The sequence below is a fragment of the Schistosoma haematobium genome, chromosome 7, assembly GCF_000699445.3.
Source record: "Schistosoma haematobium chromosome 7, whole genome shotgun sequence".
Classification (NCBI taxonomy): domain Eukaryota; kingdom Metazoa; phylum Platyhelminthes; class Trematoda; order Strigeidida; family Schistosomatidae; genus Schistosoma; species Schistosoma haematobium.
The window spans coordinates 17,118,005-17,131,641 of NC_067202.1; the positions used below are offsets into that span (position 1 = coordinate 17,118,005).

The 13,637-nt window shown below is 38.8% G+C and overlaps 1 protein-coding gene across 1 annotated transcript; it reads right to left on the reverse strand.

Moving 5' to 3' along the window:
* Positions 1 to 2,382: 2,382 nt before the first annotated feature.
* MS3_00000794 (uncharacterized protein) lies at positions 2,383 to 13,110 on the reverse strand. Its single transcript, XM_051208423.1, has 2 exons — positions 3,646 to 13,110; positions 2,383 to 3,594 (listed from the first exon to the last, which is right to left on the reverse strand). Exon 1 carries the CDS (start codon positions 8,543 to 8,545, stop codon positions 8,045 to 8,047), a length of 501 nt encoding a protein of 166 aa, XP_051064562.1. The 5' UTR covers positions 8,546 to 13,110; the 3' UTR covers positions 2,383 to 3,594; positions 3,646 to 8,044.
* Positions 13,111 to 13,637: the final 527 nt, after the last annotated feature.

The window sequence follows — 13,637 nt, forward strand, 5'->3', positions numbered from 1 at the left end:
TATATAACGTTTCTTTCGCTTTCCACATTGTAAAACTCTTCAAGTGTCAGTTGTTATTTACTTACACATAAAATCATATTTTATCATATCACATAACTACGTATATCATTTCAGTGTATATAAGTGTATGAATACACTTACGAAATTGGTTTGTTCGAATCTTCCCGTTGATGTTTAGGACTACGATTGATCAGTCTTTTTTTAACATATATGTATCCTCTGTGGATTGTCGCGATATTGCTTTAGTCCACAAGCATGATAAGCAAAGATGGATAGCGGTTAGTAGTGGAATCCAGGACGCGCGTCTCGTTTCATTTAGGACTCGTCAGGTGGATGTACTTGCACCTCAGATTTGATGTTCACTCTGGGACTTGAACCCAGTATCGTTCGCTTCAAACGCCATCGCGTTATCGACTTAGCTACTGAGTCCTAATAGCCACTTGCTTGTGAAATTGAGTGAAGTTTAAATTCACTTGGTAATGTTTGCCCAATTCAAGTCAGTGTAAATTTACACTACTTATTTATAACCAGTAGTTTGTCATGCCTACGTCAACAATATGAGCTTGTATTTTATCTGTTATGGTACCCAAAATAGTATCACATAATCTTGATAATCTTCATCTTCTTATTACACAATCCAAATTTGTCAAAGGGATTAATCGCTTCAAGTTTTATGTCTCCTTCAACTTATTTAGCCTAACCATATTTTGGAATTAAAAAAACCTTCACTATTTCTCCATAAAAAGAGATTAATTTCAACAGTTGAGATCATGAGTCAATTGAAGCTAGACCACCATGGAAAACCTGGAAACACTGGACGGCCGTTTCGTCCTAGTATGGGACTCCTCATCGGTGAGCATCCATGACCCTTCTGATACTAATCAACATATGCTCACTAATGACTGAATTCAAGATATATATCCTGGAGTTTTAGTGAGAAGCAGTGACCAGTGGAGTTCAACCGGGTCAGTTGTGAGGTAGTAACTCATGGATGTGTCGCTCAATTCCGTGAATTAGTTGAAGTTAGACATTAACACCGTTGGTTGCAGGTCAGCTCAGTGGTCTAGTTGGTTAAGCGCCTGGCGAGAGACCGATAAGTCCTCGGTTCGAATCCCGCGAGGCGGGGTCGTGGATGCGCACTGCTGAGGAGTCCCACAATAGGACGGAACGGCCGTTCAGTGCTTCCAGGTGTTCCACGATGGTCTAGCTTCAATTGACTCATGATCTCAACTGTTGAAAAAGAGATTAATCTAACTTTGTTTATCGCTGATATTTTCATTCGACACAATCATATATTGTTTTCTGATTTAAAGTATAAGCTTTAGTTTTAACTGAACTAAGAAATTACAATCGTGAAATTTTTACTTCATAAAAGTATCATGCTTCAAGACAAATTGTATTATCAGTTTAGGGGTTGTGGAGATTGTTAAAGTTTTTGATTGAGATCATGAACCGATTGATGTTAGACCATCATTGGAAACCTGGAAGCACTGGATGGCCGTTTCGTCCTATTGTTTAGTTCTCAGGGTTATTTTCTTATATGTAACTCGATTGTTTACTCAGACGCTCATCTTGTATGAATATTTAACATTTTTATTTTGAATTCAATAGTTTCTAGCCGTATTGTAGTGAAGGAGAACACAGGTGAGGACAACCGAATTATATTTAGCACAACATTACAGAGTTACTTGGTAAAATAGAAAGACCATACACTATAATACTTAATTTGCAAAATGTTCAATAATTGTCTCGAACTTCATTGTTTTTGTATTTCCATACTAATTGCTTTCTATTCCCGCTCTTCCTTTCTTGATCTTCCCCATCTTCTGTTGCTAGACATTACATTCCTGACTCGCGTTATATACTACTTATGTCAATATAAGTAGCACATACCACAGTATCACTTACAAGGTTTACTTAGTAAAAAAATCGTCTAATAATTAGAATTTTTGCAACAGGTTCAAATACTTACTTCTTTGAAGTAGTTGTTAACAAAAATGATCCTAGTTGAATTCTAAAGACGAACTTATACCTATGAATATTATTTCTTTTCGTTTGCACTAGAATACAATTGGATGACATTAAAATAGCCCTGAAATTCCAGGCTACTTATCAACTAATGTGAATACAAGTGTCTTTTGCTAAATGTAATGAAATTTTATGTGTATAGATGTTTATTAAGTTGACTTAATAATCAATGAATCAAACATTTGAACCAATTCTCATTTGAATACTTCCTCATAATAAGAAGTGGTTTACATTAAGTGACGAAACGTCAGAAATACAATTTTTCTACTCTTTGAGATATTATATATATATATATATATATATATATATATATATATATATGTACTATTCATCATAATAGTTTATCACTTATGGTAATGATATACTTGCTGATTCACTCTTAACACATGAAAGAATAAAAACTTAGCATGTATTTGGCATTTAAACAGTTGTTTCCATTCTACGATTCCATAATAGACTAGTACCAAATTTCTGAGCTTTAATCATTCCAAAAAGGAAATCTCAACATAATCACTTATTCAGTAGATGAGGATTAGCAATACTTTTTGAATTTAGCACAACTCATGAAAACAAATCATCTCCACGATCCCCAACTAGTTTTACGATGTAGTAGTTTTACTGTAGACTTACACAACTTATAAAGTCTTAGAAACAGAACTGAGGGATTAGCAAAACTGATTACATGAAGACAAAGTAATTGGTCAATAAATTTGGACAAAACACCATCAAGTAAATTTGCCAAATATTGAAAAGTATCGCGAACTTGGTTATATATGCCTAAGAAAGATCGGGTTGCGAAAATTGTTGAACGAATAAAAAAAACTGACAAGACATGTATGTATGTTGAAAATTTGAGGTGGAAACTTCTGAAATAGCTTATAGATTCCCAGCATCTTCGAGACTTTAACCTCGAAAGTAGCAGAAAGGTGGAAATTATGAATGACGTTTTACGCTTGGAATTATTTCGATGAAAGAATATTTATAGCGCCAACAATGGCCCTGAATTTCTAGAAACTTATGCAAAAGGTACTAATGTTATTCATGTCTTAAACATAGAATCTATCCATGACATTTTTGCTTTAATTCAATGGTAAATATCATAACTGTTTTTACAGCTGCTCGGATATCATACCAAGCTACCTTGAGACGGATATTACTTTAATGGTTGGCTAACTTCTCTAGCTGTTTCTGAAATATCATCATGAATTCGTCATTAGGCTGAACTTCAAAAGGTTCTATTGTTGTGGCTTTTTTTACATCCGATGAGACGCTGACAAATACATGCCCACACTAGAGAGATTATCTGAGTCTAAACATGTGTTCCAGAATTAGTGGCAACCTTTTATTGAGCCGCTTCAAGTTTGGTTGAAGAAAAAACGATGGTACTTGACGAACACAATAATCCTATTATAATTCCCCCCTAAAACAGTCTATTGTACAAACATAGAACAACCAGCCTTTTTTTCATAAAAAGAACTTTAAATTATTCAAGTAAGATCAAAAGTCAATTTACAGAATGCAAAAAGAAAGAAATCAGTCGGATTTAGACTTTGAAGGTGATGATGGCTAAAATAATAAGAAAAAAAAACGAATTTGCAATTGAAATAATGCACTAACCTGATAAGTATCGGTTACATCGTCTTTTGTAATATCATCCAATTGTTCCTTTAGCGTGATAGGTAGAGATATAAGAAGAGGAGAGTTGTGAATTAAAACAACAGTAACATAAACGATTTTAAAAATTCAATTTTTCTAATGAATATGCGAGCTGAAAACATAAGAACATTGCTAGGCAAGAGCAATCTTGTTCTCTTTTAAAACATAAATCTGATTTTCGTGAACCAGCTTGATCTATCCCCGCTCTAATTGTTTAAAACATTGCTGAAAGCTTTCAGACTGTATCGCTTACTGATTCAAGCTGGGGACACTGATTGTTTGCTTCCGACACAATGTTCTAATAGTTCCGTTATAATACCAAGACTTAAACGCTAAGGGGTCGAATTGTAGATGTGCGTTTTTGGTCAGTTCCATACTAGGATGAAACAGCTGGTCAATTCTTTTTAATTTTCACTGATTTTTAACTGGTTCGGGAGCTCATGGTAAAACGATTCTCTGAGAAAAATCACTTAGTCAAGATGAAATTTGGATAAGTGTGGAATTCTTGAAGAAACTCAGCATGGATCATAACCTAACATGAGAACACATTTGTGCTTAAACAGTGATTTTTTTCTGAATACAAATGAGAGTGAGAACAGAATAGAAGTGAGTAGGAAGAATCTTTGACGAGACTATAATTTATAGACGAACCAATTAGATATAAGATAACGACTCACGAATTTTGGCGGGAAATTCATCCACACATTTGGATAAATAGAGTTTTGGCATTACAGCTGATATCAGTTCGTGATGGAAACAATAAATCTAATTTTTAACCCTAACCATCAACTGTAAATGAGAATTCCAACTGCATTATAACCCTCATTTAGTCCTAATCAGTAGGTGTTCCCACTCAAAGTCATTTCAGTGTCGCTCAAAAGTCGTCCACAAATTACAGTCTCACCTACCGATTCCTCAACTCTGCCTGTAGCTCTAATAGGGTTACTGCCGGTCCCAAGCCCGGGTGAAGGAGGAGGGTTGGGCATGGGGTTAGCGTCCCCATCCCGTAGAAAACTAACTCGCTAAAAAAACGCTTACCAGAAAAACGCTACCGATTCCTCACAATTATAACCCTGTTTTGAACCTAGTAAATCGGTGAGTTTTTATCAAGATCACTAGCGTCCAACACAGACAGTTCATAAATTACAGTTTCACCAAGTTTCTAATTTCAAAATACACTAAAGTTCTTGTGACGTTATCTCAGTATTCTGGTATATACATAGGGGCCAATTTTTATAATTATGATGCAAAATATATCATGAAAATAGTTCTTACCGATTCATCAACTGTCGGCTCTGGAATGGGCTTTAATTTTGGAAAAAAGTAGTACATGACAGGATATAAAAGCCGATGTAGTATCCATAACATTACTGGTATTACGATACACGGAATACAAACCATATCTTCAACTATATTGTTCAATGCTACTAATAAACCTAAAAATCAATGTATAATAGATATTGCATATATAGGAAGCTTTTATTTTATCCATCAGTACTAGAAGATGAAGGGCTAAGAAACCAAGTCACTCAATGACCCATGAAATTAGATTTGCTTGACATACAATAAGCAATTTATCGGAATTAAAAGTAATATCAAGGGACTAATTTTAAATAGCATACAGTAGAATTGTCGTCCATAGACAACAATAATACACGAGCGCGTTTCAAAAAGGGCAGTGATTTTGTACTTGATGTGATTATTCTTGCTTTTGTGTAATTGTTGTATCAAAAGCATTCTTGGTCTATTTTATATTAAAAGTACTTTAGTTAAGGTTTGAAATCTTGCTAAAGTTTGTCTTGTGGTACCCTTTTACTCATTGACTGACACTTGTGTTCATATTTTGTTTGAAACCTTGATCTGACTAAAATGGTTGGTACTACTCACAAACGTGGACAACCAAACTGTGTGTTCCTTGTGGAAGAGGGAATGCAGTGTGACGAATGCAATAAGTGGTTCCATAAGATGTGCACTCGTTTAAGTCCCACCGCATACAAAAGATGTTCGAAGCCTAACTCATATTGACTTTGCATGTTTTGCTGTGCAAATAAGGCATTACTAATACAGGAGGCTATGAGCCTATTGGCTTTAGGCTGTAAGAAGAACGATGGCATATGCGCTGACAACACGGGCACTGACAGTGACGAATGTGTCAGTGTAGTACCTGCTGTTACGCGACGCCTCAAACAACAGACTCTGACCGACGTAAAAGTGAAATCTCCGTTAACATTAACAATGGAAGTAGTACCACCTGGTACTGACATTGGTAACAATGCACCTTTAGTGGGAACCGACGAACTGGATAAAACCGTCACCGTTCCAAATAGTCCCAGTGTCCTGAGGGATGAAAAATGGACTACGGTACGTCGGAAACGAAACGAAAAACCGTAGGCAGTACACAGGTAGTTAGTAACTCACTGGTGGACTTCCATTGTGAGTCACAAACTGCACTACCAAAATCTGATGGTAAGAGTGAAACCCATCCTGGTGTGACTGAGAAGAAAAATCAAATAACATCTAATATTATTGTGAACAAATTGCAGGAGTCAAACGACCCTGATCCTAAAATTAGACACGCGCATGATTTAGAAAAGCTAGGAGAATATATTCGTAGTATTTTACTAGATAACTCTAAAGGAGTTCAGGTCAAAAAATTGGTTAGAATAGGCAAGAGGACTGAGGACAGTGTTGAACCCCGACCATGCAGACTCCTTAAGGTAATTCTAGGATCAGATAAGCAACGGGATCTCCTGTTAAGTAGCGCTCATAGTCACGACGATTCCAACATCCGAGTTAGACCTGATATGTCTCTCGAAGATAGAATAAAAAGGAAGAAAGCACTAGTTGAACTTGAAACCCATCGGCAAAACGGTGAGGAAAATCTCCGGCTAGTGGGTTTTCGGATAGTCAGACCACAGACCACAACCTGTTTCTGGCTAGCACTAACTTACAGCACAGTCATCGCCGATGTGCCACCTGGCGTCCTCCGTCTGCATCTGTAGCCTGGACTCAGATTGATCACATCACGATCAGCTACCGCTGGCGTGGTTGTGTACAAGACTGCCGCTCATTCTGGAGTACCTATCTGGACTCTGATCATGCTTTGGTCTGCGCCAATCTTACCTTACTTTTCAGTGATCAGCGAAGTGACCGCCACCAAAGGATTGGTGTTAGCAAGCTGATTGCAATTTCTGTTGCAAGTAAGTATCGAACCGAGCTAGCTTCTAGGCTAGCTACCATTCCACCGAAAAGTATAGATGAGGATTGGTTGCAATTGCATGACGCCATGAAAATGGCGGGTACAGTCAGTTGTGGGTTCGCGAAACGTCCCGCTTATAAGCACTGGGTTTCTTCTGGTTCCTTACAACTCTTCGTAGCCCGTCGGTCTACTCCGGATGACCGTGAGTTTGACCACAAACGAAGGATGTTACATAATGAAATTGGGCAAAGCTTGCGTAAGGACCGAGGAGCCTGGTGGTCGGAGCGTGCTAATGAGCTGGAAGCAGCAGCTGCATCTGGTAATTACCGGAAGCTCTTCCAACTCATTCGAGCCACTGGCAGCAAGAAGTCTGGTGTGAGCGAAACAATCTGCGAGGATGATGGGATGTTAATCACCAACATCCATCGACGTCTTGGACGATGGGCGGAATTTTTCGAAGGGCAGTTCAACTGGCCTGCTGCTCCGGCAACATCGGTCAGATTGTCCTGCCCTCCATGGCCGGTGACGACTGATCCACCAAATGAGGCGGAAGTCCGCAAGGAACTCCAACTCTTGAAGCGCTACAAATCACCTGGCCCAGATGACTTACCTCCGGCTCTTTTTAAAGATGGTGGTGACTTTCTGACTGAGGAACTGACGACGTTGTTTACAAAGGTCTGGGAGCTAGAGAGTGTACTAACATCATGAAATGAGTCGATAGTTGTCCCTATCTTTAAAAAGAGTTTACGTCGTTCCTGTAACAACTATCGGGGGATAAGTCTACTTCCGATTGCGTCCAAGCTAATGGCTTCCGTTGGTGTTGGTCCTTCACGACTCCCTGACTGCGGTTCGAGAGATGGTGCAACACTGGCTAGAGACGTTATCAGATATGGCTCAGAATAGAAGCTAGTGGCGATCCTGCTGTAACCTTCCCTTACTTTCTTCGTAAAAAGTGGTTGTATCTTCCTTAACTGAAAGATTTCTTCTGGTTGTACCTTTCCGTTCCCTCATTATTACTATTAATATTATTACACTACCTTACACCAATCTTTTCGTTATTGTTCTCTTTTTTTTACGCTCCTTACCTTTTTTCCTTCTCTTTAAATTCTCATTGTTTTCTGTGTGGCGCATATATATTTGGTGCCGTCTTGTACCAATATTTTAGTGTTCAAATAAATAAAATAATATGGACAGAAATATGTCAAACAGTGTCGCTAAAAGTTCAGCAATTATATCTGATATGGCTTTCATAAACCTAGGATGAATATCATCAGGACCGCTGGACTTATCTGGTTTCAGATGCTGAAGTAGCCTTAAGACGGTACCTTTCTCAATAACTGCGGGATCCATCAACGAGCCGCTACAATTACAATGAATCGTTTGTCGTTCTCCATTACCGATAGAAAACACTTTACTGAAATATTCCGATAAAGCTTCAGGTTTTTCAGTATCATCTCTTGCCAAGATTAATGGGTCTTCTTGTATTAAAAGTGATGGAATTCTATCGCTTCTCTGAGTACGAGAATAACCGTTTCGGACTATATCTACAATCCCTAACCAATTGTTTTTCATATGATCGTCTAGTCTTATTAACGTTTTACATGCATTCCTAATCTTACAATTCCTGGATCTGTATTGTTCTAAGCTAGTAGAGATGAACATATTCCAGTGCTTTTTCCTGCTTCTAAGAAGTTTCTTGACTGGTTTACTTATCCATGGTGGACTGTTATTCGGTCTACGCGGTACCAGGTATGTTATGAACGAGGACGTAACTAAACTAAACTTGCCTTTAAATACAGATCATGCTTCTTCAACTGATAAGCTAGTCTCTACAAACCAATCTGTCTTAGTAGCGCATTCCTGAATGGCTGGTATGTTAGCTTTCCATACATTTGGGCGGGGCGTAACCTGATCGTAATACATGTCCCTAGTTCTAAACGTGAATGACAAAACAGCGTGATCGCTGTTCATTAACGGTGGAAGAATATTTAGGTCGACAATATCCTTAGTCTCATGAGTGATTACCAAGTCCAACAGAGAACCTTGGTTAGTACCAAAACGTGTGGGTTTGGATACATGCTGCACTAGTGCATGTTCCATTATTGTTATCAGGAACCTACTATCAAAGAAGTTTATAGATCCATCCGTGGTCATCTCAGTCCAACTAATATCAGGTGCATTAAAGTCTCCTATTATCAAGCATCTGTAATTTGCACTCCATAATTGGATGTGCTCTAAAACAAAGTTATTAGCTAAGCAGATTGGGCTGCGATAGATGACACCGAGCATAAATGTACCATATCCGATAGCCAATTCACAGCTAATGACCTAACAAGTACCGCTATCATGGGATTCGCTAGCAGAGGAGAGGATATTTATATTATTGGCTATATATAAAAGGACGCTACCTCCTTTTCTAAATCTATGTCTATGACTCCGTAGATAGTGGTATCCGGATAATTCTGAAGTAATGTCTAAGTCATGGACTAATCAAGTTTTTGTCACTGCTACAATGAGTGGCCTTAATTTGTCCACTAATGCTTCTAGTTCATAAAACTTCTTTCTTAGAGCGTTAGCATATAAAATTCCTAGGTAGAACGGCCTATCCACACAGGCCTTGGTAGCATTCACTTCCAAGACCTGACTATCCGAAAACCCACTAGCCGGAGATTTTCCTCACCGTTTTGCCGATGGGTTTCAAGTTCAACTAGTGCTTTCTTCCTTTTTATTCTATCTTCGAGAGACATATCAGGTCTAACTCGGATGTTGGAATCGTCGTGACTATGAGCGCTACTTAACAGGAGATCCCGTTGCTTATCTGATCCTAGAATTACCTTAAGGAGTCTGCATGGTCGGGGTTCAACACTGTCCTCAGTCCTCTTGCCTATTCTAACCAATTTTTTGACCTGAACTCCTTTAGAGTTATCTAGTAAAATACTACGAATATATTCTCCTAGCTTTTCTAAATCATGCGCGTGTCTAATTTTAGGATCAGGGTCGTTTGACTCCTGCAATTTGTTCACAATAATATTAGATGTTATTTGATTTTTCTTCTCAGTCACACCAGGATGGGTTTCACTCTTACCATCAGATTTTGGTAGTGCAGTTTGTGACTCACAATGGAAGTCCACCAGTGAGTTACTAACTACCTGTGTACTGCCTACGGTTTTTTTCGTTTCGTTTCCGACGTACCGTAGTCCATTTTTCATCCCTCAGGACACTGGGACTATTTGGAACGGTGACGGTTTTATCCAGTTCGTCGGTTCCCACTAAAGGTGCATTGTTACCAATGTCAGTACCAGGTGGTACTACTTCCATTGTTAATGTTAACGGAGATTTCACTTTTACGTCGGTCAGAGTCTGTTGTTTGAGGCGTCGCGTAACAGCAGGTACTACACTGACACATTCGTCACTGTCAGTGCCCGTGTTGTCAGCGCATATGCCATCGTTCTTCTTACAGCCTAAAGCCAATAGGCTCATAGCCTCCTGTATTAGTAATGCCTTATTTGCACAGCAAAACATGCAAAGTCAATATGAGTTAGGCTTCGAACATCTTTTGTATGCGGTGGGACTTAAACGAGTGCACATCTTATGGAACCACTTATTGCATTCGTCACACTGCATTCCCTCTTCCACAAGGAACACACAGTTTGGTTGTCCACGTTTGTGAGTAGTACCAACCATTTTAGTCAGATCAAGGTTTCAAACAAAATATGAACACAAGTGTCAGTCAATGAGTAAAAGGGTACCACAAGACAAACTTTAGCAAGATTTCAAACCTTAACTAAAGTACTTTTAATATAAAATAGACCAAGAATGCTTTTGATACAACAATTACACAAAAGCAAGAATAATCACATCAAGTACAAAATCACTGCCCTTTTTGAAACGCGCTCGTGTATTATTGTTGTCTATGGACGACAATTCTACTGTATGCTATTTAAAATTAGTCCCTTGATATTACTGACCATTCAGATAGAATTTTCTGTAAATATCGTCATTTCATGGCGACGGACTTACCGTGAACACTTCAATTGTTATTTTATTTATTTTAGCACATAGATATTGGTACAATGAGGCACCGAATACATATCCACCACACTCTTCTCATTCGATATTTGTGAAGGCTGTGATATTGCCCGGGTGCCCAAACCGAAGCAGGTGGTTTTCTCAGGGGGCCACTGCCCGATCCTTCGACCTGAAGGTCTGATCCACAAGGCAGTTGAGCATCGTAAAGAGATGCAGTTCCATGGAAGCCGGTTACCAACAATTGGTTCATACGCCATTTGTTTATCGAGGATAATGGAGCCCATATGCACCAATGGCTTGGAATCCGGTTAAAGCGCCGGACATTCGCTTTTCATCCCTTCATTTTCGTAAGCAACACTCTCGCCACGAGAAGGCAGTGAGTTGGACTTCCCTGGCAGAAGCTGTATACGCGTGGCCATGTGAGAGCATTTCGAAAGGAGGGCGGGCCCAACACTCTCAGCCATACCAGGGCATTTGAGGGCTGACATGCCTATGAGGCAGTCCAGACTGCCCAGAGGCCGAAAAGACGCGATAATAAGTCCGGTGTATAAGGATGGGAGTAGGGATTTAGTTAGCAACTATGGACCCGTTAGTTTAACTAGTGTGGTTGTAAAACTGATTGAAAAAATCATTCAGATGTCCGTTATAAACCATGGTGAAGAGTATAATCTTTTCTCCAGGGAACAACACGGTTTTCAGAGAGGCCTATCACGCTTGACAAATCTCAATGCAAGAGAAGATTGGGCTGTGGCAAAGGATCGGAATGCTCCTGTGGATGTGGTTTTCATAGATCTAAATAAGGCCTTAGATAAGGTCTCCCATTCTGGTCTTAAATCCAAACTGGAACGTTTTAGAATCCATTAAACTGTCGTAGATTGGATAAGTAACTCCCTCCATGACAGAAGACAAAGGGTAAGGGTTAATGGAGCTCTTTCCCCGTGGGTAACCGTAAAAAGCGGAGTTCCCCAAGGTACAACCCTTGGTTCTCTTCTCTTTTTACTTTATGTAAAGGAATTGCCAACTGTAGCAAAATCATCCGTTCTACTCTTCGCTGATGATTTAAAAATTTGGATACCCACACACAGTATGTCGGACAGAATAGTATTACAGGATGATCTTAGCTCATTGGTGGCATGGTTGGACAGGTGGTCACTAGAAGTAAATCCTAACAAGAGTGCGGTGATGCAATTAAATAACTATGATGATTCGTATCACTAAACAATATGTGGATTCGTGCTACCCAAAGTAAGAAACTACAAAGATTTAAGAGTCATATTAAGCAGTGATCTCAAAACTACCAGTCACTGTAAGGCTGCTGCTGCGAAAGACTATGGGGTGTTACGGTCTATTCGTAGGTCTTTCCAGTATTTAGATGACGAATTGTTTAAGTTATTATATCCGATTTACGTGCGATCACATTTGGAATATGGGATTCAAGCAGCGAGTCCTTGTATCAAGTATGAAGCAGATATGCTGGAAAGAGTCCAACGACGAGGTGAAAAGATGGCAAAAGGTCTATTTTGCCTATCTTATGGAGATAGACTGAGACACCTTAACTTATTTCTTTTATTTTACCGTAGAATACGGGTTGATCTAATATTGGCTTATAGTATACTGAACGATGATCTTGGTATTAACATGTCTTATTTTTTACTTCTGTCTGGGGCTGGTCATTTGAGAGGACATTTGAAGAAAGTTCAAAAACCCGAGATCAAATCTTTTACGTCTGGAGTTACGTTCCTCGCACCGAGTAGTAAATTACAGGAACTCTCTACCGGAACACGTAATATCAACACCTATTGATATATTCAAGACGAGATTGGACCTCCACAGTATTACAAACTACAGGATTAATACAGGTCGATAGACCTCTTATCCTTATTACTGAAGACTGAATAACGTTGATGATGTCACAGACTCAATATTATATTTTCTAGTATTGGAACTTCAAGTTAAATGGCTCAGGTGGTAAAACGATATGTATGCCAAATATACAAATAAAAAACTGATATGCAAGAGACTAGGATACTTGCCAGAAAAATCTAAAGTAGAAACTAGTACACTCAGTTAATCACGACGAAGTAGCGCACAAGTCAAGAGAGCCAACTCTTCGTTGAATGCTTTCAAGGTCCAAACAGTTGGGCTTTGATCCCCCCAATGTATTCTGTATCTTTGTGACGAACAAGCTTATTTCTAAGACCTTCAACCTTATTTTTAAGAAAGGACATCGGTTTTTTTTCGGGCGTTAGTGAAGATTGTTTAATTAGAAGACCGACACAGGTTAATCGTATGAAGTAGGGTTAAGTCGAGAGACATGAGGAAGTTAAGTTTGATTATTACGCCAGCGTCATGAAATACCCACGCAACTTCTAAATCACCGTTCAGGATGATAGTGAGCAATCCACGGTTCGCTTTTTACATAAAACTAATTTACTGATAGTCTGAATAGGATTGTGCTAAATCGATACAATCAATTTAATTTCATTACCTAACAGCCGTCAACCTGAATATTGCTGTGGAGATAAATAGGATGATGTTACTATTTAAGGTAATTAGCATTACTGGAAAGACATGTTATCCTGTGACTTCTTACTCTAGGTCACCTTGACATGATGGTCAAACACTTACAGGTCCTTCTCTTCACTTAAAGCAAGCGTCCACCAGAATTTTATCTAGGATACTCCCCTTCCTTTATTACATATCGATAAAAAATTATTCGAACTGA